Below are 21,043 nucleotides of genomic sequence, written 5' to 3'. Positions count from 1 at the left end.
TTAGCTCCTTAATTGGCTATTTTTAGGGTATCCTTTTAAATTCTGCTATCACAGCACATTTTTGAAGCTGAGATTGGCCATCCCCCTGCCCCCAGCTCATTATATGGCTTCAGATGAAGCACCTTCTTTATTTTTATTTTTATTTTTACCATTTTATTAGAATTAAAAAAAAACAAAACCAGAAAAACTAGGGAAGGAAATGATTTAAAACAAAACAAAACCCAGAGCAAGTATTAGCGAGATCAAAGGGAATGGCGGACTTCTATTTGATGACAATTTTCTGCCGCAAGGCCCTGGGCCCAGAACCAGGGAGTGGCTCAGGGGGCCGCGGGACCAGGCCTAGGGCTGAGGCAGTGGGTGGCAGTCCATGGCCAGAGATGTACTTCTTGTACGTCTCACGAATGATCTTGAAGGCTCGAGCAGTGGCATCGGGTATGTCTGTAACAGTGTAACAGGATCGTGGTACAAAGCTGGCTGGTGGGTCACTGGGCAGACCTACCGAAGAGGGACCTTTGGGGATTGCCCTTGGGGAAACCACTCTTCAAATGTTGCATCATCACTAAATGTGATGAAGGTGCGCGATCAGTGAGCAGGAGCGCCGGCGGCTCCAGTCCCAGCGTGCGCAGTCAATGCAGAAGCTGCAGGAGCAGGATCAAGTCCTTACACATCCACATTCTCCTCCTTGGGACCGGGCTCCCCAACAAGCGGCACCGTCATTGAATGGTAGGTGATGATTGGCCCAGGGCACTTCCGCTTCTTGTGAACCTGCTTCTTTTTGTGGGCCTCAAGACTTTCATAGGTCTCTAGCGAATGTAAATTCAGCTCTTCTGTGATCTTGGCCTCCATGAGCAGCTCTTCCTGGGTGAGTGGTCGATCACAGTAGGAACCTTGTCCCTGCCTCTCTTGAACCCGAAGGAAAGTCTGTCGCGTGTGCTTAGCTGTAGACTGACGCATAGACTTCCAACTGTCAGAGCCATCTTCCTGTAGCTCCAGGGGCAGCAGTGCCTTCTCTCTGGCCTTCTGAGAGCTACCTGCTGAGGTTCTGACCTTTCAAGCAACTCTGTGCCTCCTCCTTGGCTCTTCTGCTTCTCCGTCACTAGATGGTTCATCTCCTTCATCAAATGTCTACTTAGAGTACATCTTATCTGAGTTTCCTAAGGGTTTAGGACTCAGCAAACTGAGACACCCTGTGACTTTGGGAATTTGCATTGGCATTGCCTCTTTGGGAAGCTTAGGTAAGAGGTTTTGTTTTGCTTTGTTTTGTTTTGTTTTTCGAGACATGGTTTCTCTGTGGTTTTGGAGCCTGTCCTGGAACTAGTTCTTGTAGACCAGGCTGGACTCGAACTCACAGAGATCCGCCTGTCTCTGCCTCCCCAGTGCTGGGATTAAAGGAGTGTGCCACCACCGCCCGGCTAGGTAAGAGGTATTGTTATACGAAAATTGACTTGCTAAAGGTGTGAATTGTATAACAATAAAAAAGTCCTTTTCTAAGATAGACCCAGTCAGATTGCCAGTGGCTGGCTTCCCTGTAACTGGAAAGGGTAAAAATCATCCTGGTGTGTTGGGCCAAAATTATGTCAGGGCCTGTACCTCGAGGCCTCTGAGACAGAGAAAAGCCTGGCTCCAGTTCAGGCCCCAGACTTCAAGGCCTGTAGGACAGAGTTTGAGTGAGGATGGGATAGCAAACACTAGGTAGACACCCTTCCAGCCAGCGGGAGGTTTGGCTGGAGGTACCCTAATGTCACAGGATGTTGCTTAACTTTTATAAGCGGATGCTCAGAAATAAACAGTTCCTGTTTGACTCAACTCCCTATTGTGACTGATTGCCCTGTGTTATGGGGCTGCAGAATGGGCCGATAGTGCACTCACCTTTCCCTGGAGAATAAGGAGGCTCAGGAATCCTAGCACTGGAGTGCCCTTTTTCTACTTTCCTTAGACCTGCGTGAACCCACCTACCCTTCTCACCAATTAGCCAAATGCATCAGATTATGAAGCTGAACTCCCACCAGTGGGATAGGATACAGTCAGCATTATCACTAGGGATAAGTGGGCTGGCTAGTCAGGTTTGGGCTCTGTGCATCTTTTCTACAGAAAGAATTGTCTCCCTGAGACACTTGCTTTGCTGCTGTGTCTTCCGTGTGACACAGATTATTTGTTCCTAACAGGAAGAATCTCTGAAGGCTTGTTCTTTAAATTTATTAATATTAATTTTCCTTAATAAAAACATACTATTAGAGTGTGTGAAGTGTGAGTTGCAGGTGCATGTGCACCAGGGAGAACAGGCAAAGGTCAGAGGGTAACTCTGGGTAGTCAGTTCTCAGGTGTATGTGCACCAGGGAGAACAGGCAAAGGTCAGAGGGTAACTCTGGGTAGTCAGTTCTCTCCTTCTATGGTGGGTTCTGGGGATCAAACTCTGCTGATCAGGCCTGCAAAGCAACTGCCCACACCCACTAAGCCATCTTGTTAAATCTGTCACCCATTATTTCATGAGTCCTAATACTCACGAGGACTTTAGTGAAAGCTCAAGCACCCTCAGACTCATGAGTCAGTCTAGGTGGACTGACTCTTTTTCTTTGTATTCCCTTAGGTTATGAAGCTACCAGGTCAAGGAAGAATGAGTAGATGGACTATGGCAACTCAGTTTCTCCACTTTCTCACTTAGACTCATGTCCCATCGCTATCACAATAGCACATGCTAGGCTTCCAGGGGGTCTTTCTTGTTTAAAAGTCTTCCCTAGGTCAAGCAGTTCAGATGCAGTTTTCTGTATGAGACAAGCAAGCTATCCATCTGCATGCCAGTACAGATTTTCTTCTATATTGAAGGTCAGCCCTGCAGGATATCTTCTATCATTTCTACTTTCCTTCCCTTACTGCTCAATTCTTTCCACAGACTCCGACTTCTGTGATCCCAGGAAGGCGTCTTCAGCACAGGTGTAATTAGCAGCCTTTTCCCCCTTGGATTTAGCCTGCTATAATAGCGGTCACACCTGTATTTCATCCACTCCCTCATTTCCACAATTTCCTGCTAAGAGCACACCAGTAACAGGCAGCAGTATCATGCTTTTCTCCCTGCGATTCTCCTATTACATGGACGCGTTCACCATGGACAGGCAGTGAAGCCTGTTGTCTTTCAGCACCCACACGAAAGCGCACACAACCACCATAAAATGCTTACAGTCTGGTCCCACAGCGCCACTTCTGAGAATTGCTGTATGTTTTCTAGTCCACTGACATTTGTACTAGTTACCCAGTCTCTTGTAGTGGACTCAGTAAGGTGTGCCACCCCACTCCATGCAGAGAAAGACTATCCCAATTAGTGTTAACTGGCAACTTTACAAACTCAACAGTTATCAGACATGAGAACTTCAATTGAGGAATTGCCTAAATCAAATTGGCCTGTTCGGAAATATCTTAATTGGTGCAGAAGGGTCCCAGCCGACTTTGAGCGGCACATAAACAAGTGATTTGCATATAAGCTAGTAAAACATTAGCCTATAATCAAGCCAGAGAGTGAGCAAGCAAGCAAGAAGCATTCCTCTTCGGTTTCTGCCTAGAGTTCTTACCCTAACTTCCAAGTGTAAGATAAAATAAATCTTATCCTTTCTTAAGTAGCTTTTGGTCACTATTGTAACACAGCAACAGAAATAAAGTTATCACCCCAGATTTCTTCCCAAAGATACTCCACTTTCAGATGGCTCAGTCTTGTTTGCATGTCTTATCATTCGTATCAGACAGCATGGAATTACCACTAAAGCAAAGGAGAAACACTATCTCCTGTATCAGCATTGGCCCCAAATTCCACTCTCACAAGGATTGGCTTCAGAAGTACATCTTAAATACCATACAGAGCCCATGCAGCTAAGAGATCTTTGGTTCTGTTTGTCCCTGTATGGGCAACTTTTTCATGCTGTATGACTTTCTGTGGAGATGTAACTCCCCAGATAGGGTGCGAGAGCCAAATTAAGGAAACAATTCCATCAAGCCTGGCTTGGCAAACCAACGGATTATTCAAAGTTACTTAAAGGAGTAGGGATGAGTCAGAGGTAGCTGTAACACCAAAAACCCTATCCCTGCATGAAAATAAGCTGCATCCTTAGGGTTCCCCTCCCAATTTATTGGCAGTTCCACACATACAGCAGCAATTACTTACTATTCATAACCTGGGGGATGGCCCCTGAACATTTTGAGTCCTGAAGGTTTGACAAGTTTCCTGTTTCATTAGCTTCCTCTCCCGATGCCATTCAGGGCATCCTTGTGTCCTCTAGGAGATAATATTTCAATTCAGCAAATACCTATACAACAGTTCCCAAAAGATGCTCAACAGATGGGCTAGTATTAAAATAATGGACTGTCTTATGTTCAAATCAGGAGTATACTATTATTAGCCAGAGAACTAGGGCAAGTGAACTGATGTGTGCCCTATTAACTTCTTCCTTGGTAAACTGGGAGTAAGGACAGAATACATTGATATTTATCCAGAGTACTCAACAGTTAATTATAAGGCATTCCCACTTGTCTATGAGAAGCACCACATAGTGTTTGACCATTTATTATGACTGCATTATAGTATTTTGTTATGAAAAACGTGGTCTTTATATAAAAAGGAACACTTCACACAAAAAGCACCCAGTTGTGTATGCACCTAGTTACAGAATTTCAAAATAAAGAGAAAAAAATGACAAAATTTTAAGAATGATAATTCATAATCACAGTGGAAGTCTGCTATGGCTCTATAACAAAATTATTTTAAAAGAAAACAATTTGTACATACCATTAAAATAGAATATTAATGTACATATACCCTACCTATATCAACATATAAGAGATTATATATTACTTTCAAAGAACTATGGTATCATTTGACAAATCATTTGACAAATCTGTTTACCAGTTAGATACTGCATTAAGCTGGAACTTAACATCACCTCAAAGACAAACAGCAAATCATGTTGGCTTCCACCGGTAAAGGAGTTACTTTTAAACAAAACATGAATTTAAAAACAATGTAGAACTAACGTACTCAGTCAGAGGTTTTAGAGGAAATTCCTGTTCTACTGCTTATGTCATCATGATGAAAGCCAAGCAGTTCTCCTCACTCCAGGCCTTACTTGCCAAGGGAAAGGGTGAGAGGAACAGAAGATAAATGAGAAGTCAGGCTTTCTCTTCTGGCTCCAAAGTCCATGGTGCCCGTCTTTAAACGCCAAGAAATCCAGGAATATTATTCTAATACACTTTTAGATTTAAAAAAAACTATTTGTTGTGGGCTGACATGAATGCGTGTCAGATGACAACTTGTGGAGTCTGAAGCATGACCCCAATTAGTCTTAATAAATAAACACCTGGAGTCAGATACTAGGGTGAAAGCTGAAGAGGAGCAGAGCGGCAGCCTCTAGACTTCTTACCTCTATGAAACCTCAGACCGAACTGGCGTGGAGAGGAGCCTGTCTCTACCTCCCTAGTGCTGGGACCAAAGTCTTCAGTCTCTTCTGTGCTGGGATCAAAGGCAAGATCCTCCCAAGTGCTGGGATTAAAGGTATAAGCCACCACCACCACCAACTGGCTCTGTTTCTCTTTTAGACTGGTTTTAGACTGGAACTTCTGACTTCCTGCTTTCTCCTCCCAAGTGCTGGGATTAAAGGTGTGTGCTTTTTTGTTTGTTTGTTTTTTTGTTTTTGGAGCTGTGGTTTCTTACTGTCCTAGCTGTTTTGGAACTAGCTCTCACAGACCAGGCTGGCCTCAAATTCACAGAGATCTGCCTGCCTCTGCTTTACGAGTGCTGGGATTAAGGGCGTGTGCCACCAGAGCCTACTTTTACTGTCTGGGTGCTGGGGAATGAACTCAGGCGATCAGGTTTGGTGGCGAGCACCTTCACCCACGGAGTCATCCTGTTGGCCCTAAGCAGGACAAAATGGACACTAGGCAGAAAGAAGAAAAAAGATCAATATCAGAAAGTCTTATACTTTGACAAAAGCACTCCGTCAGTTCCATCTTGCATCAATTCACAATCCACCTTGCCAGCCTCCTGACTGCTAGGATTACTAATGTGTGCTACCACACTCAGCCCTTCAGAAGATAAGCTATAAATACGCTGCACTGAAATTTGAAGGGCTGTTTTTGGGGTGGGGTTATACATAATAAGCATACATGTTTATAAAACAAAGATTTAAAATTAATAAGCAGGTAACTGTGTAAGACCCGCATTTCTTATTCTCAAAGGAACTAGAAGAAATTTCCTAGCAGAGTGTTTTAAAATCAAAAACCCCAGACTAGCTTCATGTTCTCAGAAATGATAGTGCCCCCCACCCCTACTCGAGAAATGCCAAAGCACAAGCATGCCTAGCCTTCTGGTGGAGACTGGTAAAGATGTCCTGACTCAGGGACAGCATGACCTTGCTCTAAAGATAAAACAAGCTGACAGAACGTGTTGGGAAAGAGCAAAGACCTGGGACCTGTGCTAAACCCCCCTGACTACCCTGAAGGGCTTGTGGTTTTTGCCTTTAAAAAGCTAACCCCACAGAGGGACCCTAGCTCCTCCCTGCCTCAAGTGTGGAGACGAGTTCTGAGCTAGCCCGTATTACGCTTTTGCAGTCCGGACTTCTCTAGTTTTTGGTTGTCTCTCTGGGGGTTGTAATCTGGGCACAACAACTGAACCTACAGACACTGCCTACTCATCCATGTCATTTCCAGTATATTATTACACAGTTGCTCAGCCAGAGCTGATGCTGAAGCATCCTTACATGTGTTAGGTCACTTTTCTAAGGTGGCCCTCTAATGTATGTGCTTAAAGAATCATTGCCAAATTCTTTCTACGTCACAGGAATCCTCGAAGGCTTGCCAATGCCTATGATACTCAAGGGGGCTTCTCAGAAAGTATTCTCATAGCTCTTTCAGAAAGGAAAACAGCTGAAGGTTTCCCATCATCACAGCAGAGCACCTCATTATCTGTGGCCAGTAATGTGAACAGTTTGCTGTACAGTTTTCCGAATTTCTTTCGTTTTTCAGATGTGTGATTTCCCGCAAGAAAGACTAAAAAGACTGACATCACTGAAGACCATTACCACATGACCAAGATTCTACCCACCAGGTTCTTTCCAACACAGCATCTCTGGGGCACAGTACAAGAAGTGAGCTAAAAAGCATTATCACACAGATGTCTCTGCACAGAGATTTAACAATTTACTGAGTGTCACTTCCTACAAATTAAAAGGATCAAGATCTATTGAAGACTTCATTGATTTCATGGCGAGGTTCTTAGATGGTTTTCAGAGAGCTGTCTCCTGACCTTCTGATATTACAGTGTTCTCCCATGTTTTATCAAGGCTGGTCTGTATCTGATGAGTGCAATAGGGAAGGTGTGAGACTATAGCTTTTGGAGGTGAGGTCATAAATGATACTTCATTTGTTAACTGGTTTCTCTTGGAACACTTGGGGAGAGGTTCTTCTTTTGCCATATTATTATGAAACATAATCATGGGAAGACGCCGATATGGTGAGTCGGTGAAGGTCTCCTGTCAATAACCAGCAGTAAATTCCCAGGCATGTGATGAGCCATCCTACAAGTCGCTCCTTCGATAACAACTTTAGATGACTCTTTTTTTTTTTTTTTTTTTTTTTTTTTTTTTTTTATGGTCTATTTATTTATTTAACTCATTGAGTTCAGTTACTGCTGTCCATATGCACATGGACATGGGGTCACCCACAAGAGCATGGACAACCTTGGAGTGGCTACCTTTCAAAGAAATGTACTCAAAAACTTGAGGAAACAATTTTGAAACATGTACCTTTCTATATTTAGCCATTAACATAGCAATAGGAAATAACTAAACCAAACAACAAATTACTATAGTCACTAAATTAACACACTTCTTTTTTTTTTTTTTTTTTTTTTTAAATTTATTTATTTATTAAAGATTTCTGTCTCTTCCCCGCCACCGCCTCCCATTTCCCTCCCCCTCCGCCAATTAAGTCTTCCCCCCAGCCCGAAAAGCAATCAGGGTTCCCTGTCCTGTGGGAAGTCCAAGGAACCCCCACCTCCTAGATGACTCTTTCAACAAAAGATTCAGTTGTTGAATGTAAGCTCATGAGAAGTCCTGCGGAAGAACTACACGACTAAGGTTCCCTTATATTCCTGACCTATAAAGTGTGAGGTGTTTGTTTAAAGCCACAAAACTTGAGTTGAGCATATATTACACAGCAATAGATAATTTGTACTCCTGATATAAATTCTCTCAAGTTATATTAGGACCAACAAAGTTTTCTCTCAGTAATTTCTCACCACCACTCATACCCACCTGTTGTGCACTCTTTTGTGCACAGAGAGGTAGGAGTTACTGGTGAAAGATTTTCCACAATGGTTGCACCCATAGGGCTTTTGCCCTGTATGAGTCATTAAGTGCTTCTTCACAGCTGAGAGGTTGTTAAAAGCTTTTCCACAGTGACTGCACTCATATGGCTTCTCTCCAGTGTGGATTCTCTTATGTACAGTGAGAGAAAAGTTACTGCTGAAGCACTTCCCACACTCATTACACTCATACGGCTTCTCTCCAGTGTGAGTTCTCAAGTGCTGGGTCAGATACGAGCTTTTCCTGAAGGTTTTCCCACAATCATGGCACTCGAAGGGTTTTTCTCCAGTATGGATGCTATTATGCCCAGTGAGAGAGGACCTTGTACTGAAGGCCTTTCCACATTGAGTACATTCATGGTGATTCTCGCCCCCTGTGTGGATTCTCTTGTGGCTTTTGAGGTTACAACTGGTACGGAAGACATGAAAACACTGGTTACATTCATAGGGCTTTTCCCCAGTGTGAATTCTTATGTGAAGTCTGAGAGATGAGGGATCACTAAATGCTTTCCCACAGTAATTGCATTCAAGTGGTTTCTCCCCATTATGGATTCTTCTGTGTACGATAAGATAAGATTTACTGCGAAAGGACTTTCCACACTGACTACAGTCATAGGGTTTTTCTCCAGTATGAATTCTCTTGTGCTGAGTAAGGTTAGATTTTGTGCTGAAGACTTTAAAACATTGATTGCATTCATTTATTTTCATTCCATGATGATCTTTTTCCTGTTAATTAGGACATAAATTGTATCTATAATTAATAATATTAATAATGTATCATCCCTCTCTTAGAAAATCTACAACATTATAAAATGGTTTGGCTTTTCTCAGTACTTAATATATGACTTCTGCTTAGTTTGGGCTTGTTTAAAGTTACAGCCATTTGGCTATAAATCCTTATATCCAAAAACATTTTCTGACAAATTTAGGACCATTATGTTTCAAACACCCAACACCCGATTTACACTTAATGAAATGGGAACTTGTAGGAACCCTCAGTGAAGAAATGTTTGAAGTTGGCTTAATCTTTTCCTCTAGCAAAATATCATATCTCACAGTATCTTCCCAGACTCAAGTTTAAATGATACTGTTCATAATGACTCCCTTGGTTTTCTCTTTTCTAACATGGGAAAACCAGGAATCATCACCTCCAGTTTTCCTGTTCTCTGGCCATTCGCATGCAGTTTTCCAAAAGTGTGTTTCTCAGGAGCCAGCCATTTGACTTTCAGCACAGGCTCCAAATCTGAAACAAGTTAAAAAGAAAATAAGTTAACGGAAGAAAAAAGAAAGATGGTGACATGCATGCATAATTTAAGGAAGACTCTGAGAGGTCAGAATATTTGGTAAGGACGGGAAAGAAGGGGGGATGTGGTTCTGGAAATTTTAGGAGTTAACGAAAATATATTCTAGACATATATTGAGACTGATAAAAAATGGACAAAACAAATTATCAAAAATGGAAACTGTGACTTAAATTTAAAATTATTTCTTATTTTTAATTGTGTTTAGGTTTGTATATATTGACGTCTGTGGTAAACAGAGGGGTTGGGGTCCCCTGATGCTAGAATTATAGGCAGGTGTGAATCTTCCTGAATGGTTGCTGGTAACTGAACTCTGGTCCTCTCAAAGTTAACCTTGGCCCATCTCTCCAGCCAGTGACTTAAAATTTAAAATACAAAGAACTGCATCTTTGTTTTTCCTTCCCAGGCCAAAGTATGAGATGACAAAGGCTGAGCTGAGAGAAGAGTAGAGACAGGGTAGTTCATGCCAATGTTCATGCCTACCTTCGTTGGAGGAAAGACTACGTTTCACTCCTGCCTCCCACGTCACAGTCACTTCCCAGAGAGCCCAAGCCACTTGTGCTCACCTGGACAGATGTCTGGAACACTTCCTCTGACCTCTCTTATGACCTCTTCTTGCTCCAACTGGGATATCAGATTTGGTTTATCAAGGCACTGCCCTATTTGTGGAGAAAATACATGTAATGTTAGGGAAATTATTCAAGGGTTATGCAAATATATAAACCTGAAGCCAAACTTCTGAAGATAAAAAAATGTGGCTTTGGCAGCAGTGGAATTTTGTCTAAATTCCAAAGAACACAGTAACTTTCATAAAAAACTAAGTATCTCTACATCAATTTTCAAAGTAATGGGGTAGGACCTAGGTATCATCTATCCCAACTATGAAGGAATTTGGCTGGCTTGATCTCATGCATGTTTTGTTCAAGTAACCACTGCTGCTGTGAGTTCCCAAGTGTGCCAGCCACGTCATACAGGAAGCCATATTTCACAGCATTCTCCTCTATCCTCCACATTTTGGTGCTTCCCACCACCTCTTCTGTGACATAAAGCATTAGGGGGATAGTGGTAATATACATCTCCCATTTAGAAAAGGGAAATGGGTACTGAGTCTCTCTCTCTCTTTTTTCTTATTGTCTATCCCTTTTTTTTAAAATTAATTTTTATTGAGCTCTACATTTTTTTTCTGTTCCCCTCCCTGCCTCTCCGCTTCCCCCTCCAGTCTTCCCCCAAGGTCCACATGCTCCCACCAGGATGATCCCTGCTAGGACCCCGGTAAAATGGCATGATGACTAAGGAGATCAGAAGTTGTGGAGTGGAGCTAGGACAAGCTCTGTGTGCTGCAGACGGTAGAGCTCAAGATATAATCCAAGCCCTTTGGAGAAGCCCAGAGTGCTGTGAGTGGATCAGAGGAATCAAGCACCTAACTTTATACTGCTGAACTTTGGTTTTGTTTTACTTTTATTATAACTGTGCCATAATTTTGCCCACATGGAGTTAAGAAAGTGTGTCATTCTCTTTTAACTTTACAGAGTTCACAGTTTTGAGAGATATTAAATTTTTCAAGTGACTTTGGAGTTTTAGAGACACTATGGATATTTTAGATATATTTTGAATATTTTCGAGAAACTCTGAACTTTGAAAGAGACTTTCTATATATTTTAAAGATATTTAAAGCAACTGGGCTTAGGAAGGGAACTTATAAAGACTGTGGGACTTTTAAAAGTTGCAAGGTTTTATATATGATATTAATATTAAAATGAGATCTTGAAGATTAACAAGAAAGTAAAAAGTTACAGTTGTGATGTGCTTGTGTGTTAAGCTGACAAGGGGTCAACTATACTGGCAAGCTTTATGTCAACAGAACACAAGTTAGAGAAACTTTGGGAGAGGCAATCTCAACTGGGAAAATGCCCCCATCAGATAAGTCTCTGGTGTATATTCTTGACTAATGATTGATATGGGAGGGCCCAATTCCCTGAGAGTGGTGCCACTACTGGGGTGGTGTTCAGGCTGCTATAAGGCTGAGTAAGCCATGAGGAGCTTAGTAAACAGCACTACCTCATGGCTTCTTTACTTGTTCCTGCCTTCGGTTTCTGCCCTGAGTTCTTCTGGTTTCCGTCAGTGATGGTCTTACGAACTATAAGGTGGAAAACTTTGTTCCTCCCCAAATTGCTTTTGGTCACAGTTTTATCAGAACAATAAAAACCCTAACTAAGACTGAGAAAATGAAAAGATGCATAATAGAGAAATTGGTAAGAAACTGTAATTTGAAAGGTCATTAGAATCCAAAATACCTACCAAGTTCTCATGCTCTAACAAAAATATAGCAACCCAAATGGACAAAGGACTTCAATGGACATTTTTCACAGTTAAATAGTTAACAAGAACAAGCAAGGATGCTCAACATCATTACTTATTAGGAAAATGCAAATCAAAGCAACGGGTACCACTTCACTGCCATTGGCATGACTATAAACAAAAGAAAATGTTGTAGACATATTAGTGTGACTGTATAATTGGGCAGATGCCACAAAAGACTTTGAGAGTTCATAATAAAACAAAAGAACCCCAGAAATATCACAAGAAATAACAGCAAATGTTTAAGCCAATGTACAAATATTCATAACAATATTATTCAAAATAGCCAAAAAAATAAAAAGTATACAAATGTTTATCAACCAATTAATAAAGTTTGGTAGAACCATAATACTAGTCATTACAATGAAAGAAATCCTGGTATGTTACACCATAGCTAAACCTTTAAAATACAGTATTTGAAAGCAGATTAATGATAACCAGGAGCAGTAGCTAAGGTTTGAGAGTTACCTTAGCAAATTCTACATATGTTCTTTCATACACAGTTTCTATCCTCATGGTTTTTGCTTTGTATCATTTTTTTAAGATTTATTTATTATGTATACAATGGTCTGTATCCCTGCAGACAGAAGTTGGCACCAGATCCTATTACCGGCGGTTGTAAACCACATATGGTTGCTGGGAATTGAACTCAAGGCCTCTGGAAGAGGAGTCAATGTTCTTAACCACTGAGCCATCTCTCCAGCCCCTTGTTTTGTATCTTTAAACCAGGACATATGTGGAAGCTAGGAACTGAATATTTGCCTCTAGGGGTGAATGTCTTCAGGGAAGGGGAGGAGGGGAAATAGTAAAATAGAAGTAAAATGAAAATAGAAAACAGAATATGAGGAGAGAAAAGATCAAGCTGAGTAGGGAATGGGGAAATGAGGTGTTAGCAGGAGTCTTAACTAAATGAAGGGTACATGAAAAAGCCATATGGAGCGGGGAGGTGGTGGTTCACATCTTTAGTCCCAGCACTTGGAAGGCTGAGGCAGGTGAATATCCGAGTTCAAGGGCAGTCTAATCTAGAGTGGGCTTCAGGACAGCCATGGCTAAATAGAGAAACCCCGTCTCAAAACAAAACAAAACACACACAACACAACAAAAACCCCCAAACCAAAAAAACAACCCCTTCCCCAAAAGCTATAAGGAAACCTACTATCTTTCAACCCAAGGGGGGAGGAAAAAACACTGCAATTAGAGGGAATAGTTGGACACAGGTGACATGAAAGGCATGGGAGATACACTCGGGAAGTGGAGACATATGATTGGGAAGAGGAAATGGTGGGTGCGGGTGCATTAGGCAAACTAGGATCTGTGAACAAGCTCTGTGGTGGTTTCAATGAGAGTGACTCTATAGGCTCATATGCTTGAACTCTTGGTTCTCAGTTAGGGGTTCTTTGGGAAGGATTGAGAGGTGCGGCCTTGCTGAAGGAGCTCTGTCCCAAGGGGTGGGCCAGACCCCATCTCTCACTCTCTGCCTCCATCTTGCAGATGATATAAGCTCTCAGTGACTACCAGGGCCATGCCTGTCTGCTTACCTGCCACTGTGGTATCCTCCATGATGGTCATGGAATAACCCTCTGAAACTGCAAGCAAACTCCCAATTAAATGTTTTCTTTTATAAGTGGCCTTTGTCACAATGTCTCTTCATAGTGATAGAACAGTTTGCAAGCTGATATATATATGAGTTTGAACAGAAGTATGCTGCATAGGTGGAAATTTTAGTGCCAGGCATGAAACACCTCCATAGAAGTTATTGGACAGAGGCCTCAGAGGCTATGACCACTGTTTACTTGCCCACTACAACTAGACAATAAGACCCTCCTGCTGAAGACACAACTCACTTTGAATGCACACAAAAAAATCACCCTTAAAATGATCAGAAACCTCTTTTACTGATGAATAGGTTGTACTGTGCCAGAAGGTGCTATGCAGGTTGCTGTTGGAGAAGAGACATCAATGGTCTTACCCAGTGCTAGACACTGCAAGCTGTAGTAATACTGACTGGATGGCAAAAAAGTGCCCATTTATGCAACAGTGACTGGTATTTTGGTTATGCAGTTAACTGCTTTCTGACTGGATATTAGGACTCTTCACAGGAGAGATTTCATGCCTGGTACTATAAACTGGGTCAAAAGCCCATGCCTGGAGAAATCACAGATCCTAGGAAGGAATATACTTGTGTTTTGCTAAATAGTTATGATGTCAAATTGCACTCTAAATATTTATGTTTATATCCATAGATCTGTTCTTCTCTCGACTTTGTTCAGAGAAGCTTCTTTCTGCCTTGGGCAGTAGTTAACACAGAAAAACAGAACTCCCCACCATCTTGGGATGGATCATCTGTACCCACTCCCCACCATCTGAGGTTCATGATGGAGGTACTGGCCAGACCATGTTTATTGCCACAACTATGGAGTTTTAAGGTCCCTGCCACCACCAAGAAGCATACTATGGGCTATTCATCAACACCATTTAAGTGTATGGTGGTGGGGCCTCTTAAAAGAGCTGCAAGGTTTTTTTCAGCTAAAGCTGAGTCAGGAAACCTCTCTTAAATGAGATGTGCTTGTCTCTAGCAAATAGAGCCCATATGAGAAAATGCTGCTACCAAGAAGCTGTGCTTAACTCTGCTTTGTGTTTAGGATATAGCTGTCCACATTGGTACCATTTTGTTGACAGAGGTTTCTGTCCTGCTCAGTCCCCTAGCCCTTAAGTCCCAAAGAAACACACAGAGGTCTTCATTAATTATAAACCGGTTGGCCTATTAGCTCAGGCTTTTTAAGTCTTACATCCTTTATTAGCCCATAATTCTTGTCTGTGTTAGCCATGTGGCTTGGTACCTTTTATCAGCAAGGTATCTCATCTTGCTTCTTTTGTGTCTGGATGAGGACTGCAGACTGACTGTTTCCACTTCCCAGAATTCTTCTGTTCTCACCACCCCACCTCTACTTCCTGCCTGGTCACTTTGCCTATACTTCCTGCCTGGCTAATGGCCAATCAGCGTTTTATTAAAATAATACAAGGGACAGGATACAAGACCATTGTCCCACAGCAGTCTTCTACACCCATTCCCCACCATCCAAGGCTCACTGAACTTAAGTAGATGAGGGGCCAGAAATGATGTAGGAACTATGAGATTGAGGGGGTGATGATATGCTGATTTCTGGATATGACATGGCCATTGCATGTATCAACTCATAACAGATGTAGTTACCTATGCAAGATCAAACTAGTCAAAATTCCAGCATAGCTGGAGGAAGGTCCCCAAGGCCTTACCCAGGTCTACTGGATAAGCCGTTGGCAATTAGCTTGCTCATGCTGGAGTGGATGGCCACATACGCAGGCAACACTAATTACTAAGGGGGGTATTAATAACAATACAAACAAACAGACAAAAACAAAAAGAGGACGTAAAGTTGAAAGGGAGTGGGAGAATTTAGAGAAGGTGGAAGGAGGCAGTGATGGATGTTATCAATATACATTGAACACACGTATGAAACTTTCAAAGAACACACACACACTCACACCCCACAGAGTTGTCTTAGCTGTAACAAAATGTTGTGACTAAGTACTTTACAAGGGAAAGAGGCCTATTTTGGCTCAAGATCTTGGTATTCAGAAAGTCCAAACAGCATGGCACTAGCATTTGGAGAAGGCCCCTGGCTTTGTCCCAATATGCCAGGGAAGGGCTAGAGAGACTTAGAAATGTATACTGCTCTTACAGAGGATTCAGGTTCAAACTGCAGCACTTATACCTAGCAGTTCGCAACTGCCTACAAATCTAGCTCCAGAAGGATGGGACACCTCTGGCCCCCATGGTCACTGACACTCATATACACAAGTCACACATGTACACATAGTTAAAAACAATAAAATAAGTCATCTTTTGCTATTTAAAAAAAAGGTTAATATGGTGAAGTAGAAAGGGAATCAGCTGTATGAAGAAGCTCTAAGCAAGTGGGTTGCCTCCCTCTACAACAATACATTCTTAAAAGAAAATTAACTTGACCCACAAGACCTGGCTGACTCCCAGGAAACAGCATGCATCCATTCTGAGTGTGGTCTCTTGATCTTGATACCTTCCAGTGGGCCCCGCTATCAGAAGTTCCCACTACTTTAACATTGCCTTTCACAGAGGACTAAATTTCTAGCACGTAAACCTTGGGAGGCTAACCCAAAACCCAGCAGAAGTAATGAAATGTTCTGAAATTACACTGCTGTACAACATGATAAATAAACTAAAAGCCACTTAATTGTGTATTTCAAAATGATTCAAACACTGTTTCATACCAATAAACAACCTGGACTGAAAACTCGCCCGAGTTATTAAATCAACGCAGCACAAGGCTGATGGGGGCTTACCAAGTGAGGCCAGGTTCTTCCAGTTTTCCAGCATTACCTTCCGGTACAGAGTTCTTTGTAAAGGGTCCAGCAAAGCCCATTCCTCCTCTGTGAACTGCACAGTCACATCTTCGAATGACACCAACTCCTAAATCATTCACACATCACAGCTTAGCCAAGCACCCCATTAAAGACAAGGAGAAGATAGCCCACGGGGGCAGCCCCACAGATGAACCTAGAGCACAGATGTGTAGGCAAGCCGAATTCCATCTGCCTTGGTTTCTGAGCTTAGTGCACTGGCTCTTCTCCTGTCTACTGCCCACCTCCCAAAGTTCCTTTCTCTTTCGACTCAGACTTGAACTCCTAAAATCTCATTTCTTAGTGCTGAGCACAGGCCTGGGACAATCCACAAAGAAGAGAAACAAATGTTACATAAATGAATAATTACCGCATGCTGTGATAAATTGCCTGAAAGAAAGACAGTCAAACTTTTAGCTGACTTCCCCACAAACTCTTAGGAAGCATGTGGGATCCTTAGAGACGCTAGAAGGAGCTTTGAGAATGCAGAGAATGTTGATATCAGAGACATTTTCCGGGACATCTCCTAGCTCTTACCAGAGGCTTGGGGATGCTGGTTAGAGTGTATGAGTCTTTATAGTAATAAAGTTTTATGAAAGGAATGACTTGTCAAAAATGAAGATCTGACTCACCTGTATCAAGTTTGTCAAGAATTCACTGGCCAGCCCTTCTTTCCCTGTGTGTCCTTTCTCAGGAGACAGTGGGTACAGAGAAGACTGAACTGGGGGAGAAGAAATAAATTATGAGAATCTTGGACATCCTGGGATGATCTGAGGTTTACTTATCCACCAAAGACAGAGAAAATACCACTACCCACACCTATGGCTTGCATATTCACATGCACACACATAGCACGTTCTTTTACTTCTCCCTGCACAAATACTTAGTCACAGCTTTCAAAAGCATGGCATAACCTTGTCTCTACTTAGCTAAGATACAGGGCAAAGACCACCTATGAGGAAAATAACATTTATTCCAGGAAGAATTAAAGGTAAAATTTAAAAGAGACCATATAATCGTCATGAAGTTGACAGATCTAAAACCCAGTAGCTACATCGTGTCCAAGAGCTATCACATCCATGGACCACTGGGATTCACTCTTGCCTTTCCTGCTAGGCCTGAGCTTCCTCAAGGGCTACTCAGTCTCTACCACTTTCTGAACTGTGGGCTTGGGGGACTATGAATCTTCCTGTAAGGGCTGCTAGGACCTCATGACTTACCATATATCAGAGGAATGACAGTTGCTGCCATCCTGACTCCAACACCAGAGCTTCCGAACAGGATGCAATAAATGGGCCAGATATCCTTCTGACTCCCACAAACACCAAATGCAGCTCTCTGGAATCAACAGAAGATAGGAAGGCTCCACAGCCACTCTCCTTTCCAGGGGTTTTGAGGACGAGTCTTTTCCAGCTTGTCCATCTTGGCCTTCTTCAAAATGCACATTCTGTCTCCCACAATGGACCTTTATTCTGCTTTATTTTTGTTTGTCAAGAGGGGGAAAATCTGTTTTCCTTCTGCTTTCACATCACCATCAATAAGAATTCTCCCATTTAAAGCAACACAGCAATTCCGAAGTCTTCACCAGCCGAAAGTCTACTGATTCAATCCAATTCTGGCACAACCTTCTTGAATATACTCTCAGACTTGAATATTCACAGACTGCAGGCTCAGCTCCCAGAGTGCCCCTGTGCCCCAATTTTAGTTGCCAGTCCTCAGTGGGGTTCCCTATGCTCTTGACCCAGTGGCTGAAACATGAAAAGGGGTTTTAAAAAACTTGCAGGAAAGCTGCCTGAGGCACTTGGAAGTCCTCAGCCCCAGAACAGCAGGAGAATGATGTTTCTATATCATCTGAAGCCACTGTTTATAGTGACCGGGATTCCAGGCACTATTAGCTTACAACCCAATTGCTTCTCCTTTCCAAACGGCTCTGCTGTCCCCTTAGACGCAGTCCTCAATAGTCTCATCTCTGCTGTCTTTTCTGTTAGAATGCACATTCCATGGAGACAGGACAAAGTCTGTTTTGGGCCTCATGCATTAGGCCAAGGCCCAGCTCATGAGAGCGACCAACTGTCCTAGACTGCCTAATCTGCTCTGACTCTAATGTCCTCTGTCCTAGAAAACGCCTCAGCCTGAATAAAACCTGTGTAATAATGAATATCAATTACATAATAACCAATATTCCCTTAATATGATTTCAGAAATGCTTTAAGAAAAAGGCAGGTGCAGGGATGTCGCTCAGCTGTAGAGCACTTGCCTAACCTGTCCAAGACAAGTGTTTGATCCCCAGCACTGGATAAAAGAAATCAAACACATATACCTAATAAACATCTTCTATATTATAAAAGATCATACTGCTGTTTCAGGAATGTTAAATTCCTATCAGGAGGTAAGGTAGGAAGGACAGCCTTGATTACTCTTTAATCTGAAAGTTGTTCTTTGGTACTCTTCCAAATGTTTTCAATCTTATCAACATTTAGTAGTCTATTCAATTTTAGCTTTCTGTTACTAATATAAGGAAACACAAAACTTCCTCTTCAAACATGCCCCTTTATTCAGAACCCTCATGAAGATGCAGAGGTTTTCAGAAGTCACGTGGAATGAGCGTGAAGAATACCACTGAGTAGCTCTAGTATTTACTGGGAAGGCTTGTAAGTGCTGAAATACATAGAAATAGCTCATCTATTCATACTTAAAATAAAACCCTGAAAATTGCGGTGTTGAGGTACACAAGAAAATTCTGCATTTATGAGATTATTCATATTCATCGTTAGTTATGTTTGTGTAATTTGCATTCAACTACATTTCTTATCACACACCCTGGCATCCATCCCTTGAATATAACCCATCAAATATTAATACAGCGTCTTGAGATAACCCTCATTCTTAAGTGGTTGCATCCTTAAGAGTCACACAACCTGTTACAAGCAAAAGAAAAGTCCTGTAGAAGTTCCATACTGCAGGGTCGTCGGGAACTCTATTGTTTCACGTTCCACATCCTGTTCACCCGGTGACACAAAATTTCTAGACTAATGAGGACAGGTGTTCACTGAGGAGTTTTCAACACCACACTGAGGTTTCAACACAAATCTGAGTTTGAGAATGATGGGATTTACTTATTATTTATTTATTGTCTAAAAAAACTAAAAAAAGGCAAAAAAAATTGATTCTGAGCCTTTTTACAGCTAGTACTAAAGTTGTGACAGAAAAAAGAAGACTCCATCACCCGCCCTCCACGTACATTTACAGATTTAACATGTAATAAAGAGCCCAGCTTATGGCTGGAGAAATGGAATTACCTGATCTCTATGCAGGCTCAAGCTCAAAAGGGCAGGCAGTAGATGAAATGATTTGTCTGTTTAATGGCACAACTTATTTGACTGGAGAGCGATGTTCCGGTGACTCCATGGACAGTAAACATGCCTTGTAGCTTAGAAGGCCTCAAAGTGACGGAGCTAAAGAATTCCCACCCTAGCACCACTGCTAATTTGCTCTGCTTGCAGTGCAGGACACAGAACAGTCCCGGGCCTCCGGCCGCCCATCTGTGAGAAGAAAAAGCGTCCCCAGAGCTGAGAGGTGGAAGTGCTCGAGCTTGGTGTCTGGGCTGCGGAAAGAGCTGGAAGCCTCCGGGCTGAGAAAACCGCCGATCAGTGCTCCTCCACCACCAGACCCAAACCGGACCTGCACACCCTACACCGCCCCGCCCAGCAGCCCACTCGCAGCGACACCCCCAACCAGCTCCACTTCCGCCCGGGGCGGGTGCTTCTCTGCTCATTTCCGCCCAAAAGTTCGTCGGAGATTTGGGGCGGGGTTGGTGGGTAGATTTCGCGTCCGTTGGAGCCTTCCCAGTTTGCTTAGTGACTTTGGGATGCGTGAGCCAAGGAGACCACGGGGGTCTCCGGCAGCCGAGGCTGTGGGAGGAACCGGGTCACGGGAGCAGCCAAGCTTGCAAGCTCGTTAGGTGATAACGGGAAATTGTTCGGAGGGCATGGCTATGGTGCGGATTAGTTCTGGGGGCCGGATGATGGGCAGATAAAGCCGGGAGTGAACTGAGTTGACAGTGGGTGGCCAATGGTGGTGTGGGGTGTGAGGTAGGATTGCTACTGTCCCTAGGAGTCAGAGAGGCTAGTTGCAGGGATAGGAATATGGGTGGGTATAGGTAATGCAGGGGCGGTGAGTCCTATGGTTTTAGATAGGGTAAGAAGAGATTGTCCCCAGGGGTGATACTGCAGGTGATTCTCCTCGGATCATGTCAGAACACGGACCATGAATGAAGCTGTGTAAGGAGAATTCTGGTTGCTTGTGAGAAAAGAGAACAGGACACGACTCTTGGAACTCAGCCGTCCAAGCACAATATTGTTCTCAGAATGTACTTTCGTGCCCCTCCCAGGCGTAGTATATAGGAGTAGGTTTACTTTAGATTGTTTTACTATTCAGACAATGTTTCCAAGCTCAGATTGTCCTCGTGATTGTCTACACCAGCGGTTCTCACCTGTGGGTCACCACCCCTCGTAGGGGGTGAGGGGGTTGAAGGACCCTTTCACGTGGGTCTCTTAAAACCATCGGAAAACACAGATATTTACAGTATGAGTCATAACAGTAGCAAAATTACATAGAGTAGCAA

The 21,043-nt window shown here is 42.7% G+C and overlaps 1 protein-coding gene and 1 pseudogene across 2 annotated transcripts; both read right to left on the bottom strand.

Moving 5' to 3' along the window:
- Nucleotides 1-251: 251 nt before the first annotated feature.
- LOC142846848 (vacuolar protein sorting-associated protein 72 homolog pseudogene) lies at nucleotides 252-3,059 on the bottom strand (annotated as a pseudogene).
- Nucleotides 3,060-4,007: 948 nt separating this feature from the next.
- On the bottom strand, nucleotides 4,008-20,155 carry Znf558 (zinc finger protein 558). Of its 2 annotated transcripts, XR_012910061.1 has the most exons (8): nucleotides 19,719-20,155; nucleotides 17,640-18,167; nucleotides 17,052-17,140; nucleotides 16,363-16,489; nucleotides 10,209-10,301; nucleotides 9,490-9,584; nucleotides 8,044-9,067; nucleotides 4,008-7,590 (listed from the first exon to the last, which is right to left on the bottom strand). XR_012910061.1 is itself a non-coding variant. In XM_075966755.1 (7 exons), the coding sequence occupies exons 2-7, from the start codon at nucleotides 17,668-17,670 to the stop codon at nucleotides 8,282-8,284; spliced, it is 1,221 nt and encodes a 406-aa protein (XP_075822870.1). In that variant the 5' UTR covers nucleotides 17,671-18,167; nucleotides 19,719-20,108; the 3' UTR covers nucleotides 7,981-8,281. The 2 variants fall into 2 exon arrangements, 1 of the variants encoding a protein (XP_075822870.1); XM_075966755.1 differs by lacking the exon at nucleotides 4,008-7,590 and having other exon boundaries at nucleotides 7,981-9,067; nucleotides 19,719-20,108.
- Between the last annotated feature and the right edge of the window lie 888 nt (nucleotides 20,156-21,043).

The sequence above is a fragment of the Microtus pennsylvanicus genome, chromosome 3 (assembly GCF_037038515.1).
Source record: "Microtus pennsylvanicus isolate mMicPen1 chromosome 3, mMicPen1.hap1, whole genome shotgun sequence".
NCBI lineage: Eukaryota > Metazoa > Chordata > Mammalia > Rodentia > Cricetidae > Microtus > Microtus pennsylvanicus.
The sequence above is the reverse complement of the archived record's forward strand: the minus strand, read 5'-3'. Positions and strand labels throughout refer to the sequence as shown.

Excerpts from the sequence above, each read along its gene's own strand:
- Znf558 (XM_075966755.1), bottom strand. The coding sequence starts at position 17,670 with ATGGCAGCAACTGTCATTCCTCTGATATATG. Across the intron at positions 17,141-17,639 it reads TGTCATTCCTCTGATATATG|TTCAGTCTTCTCTGTACCCA; the intron begins GTAAGTCATGAG and ends CTTCTCCCCCAG. Across the intron at positions 9,068-9,489 it reads AGAGAACAGGAAAACTGGAG|GAAAAAGATCATCATGGAAT; the intron begins GTGATGATTCCT and ends CCTAATTAACAG.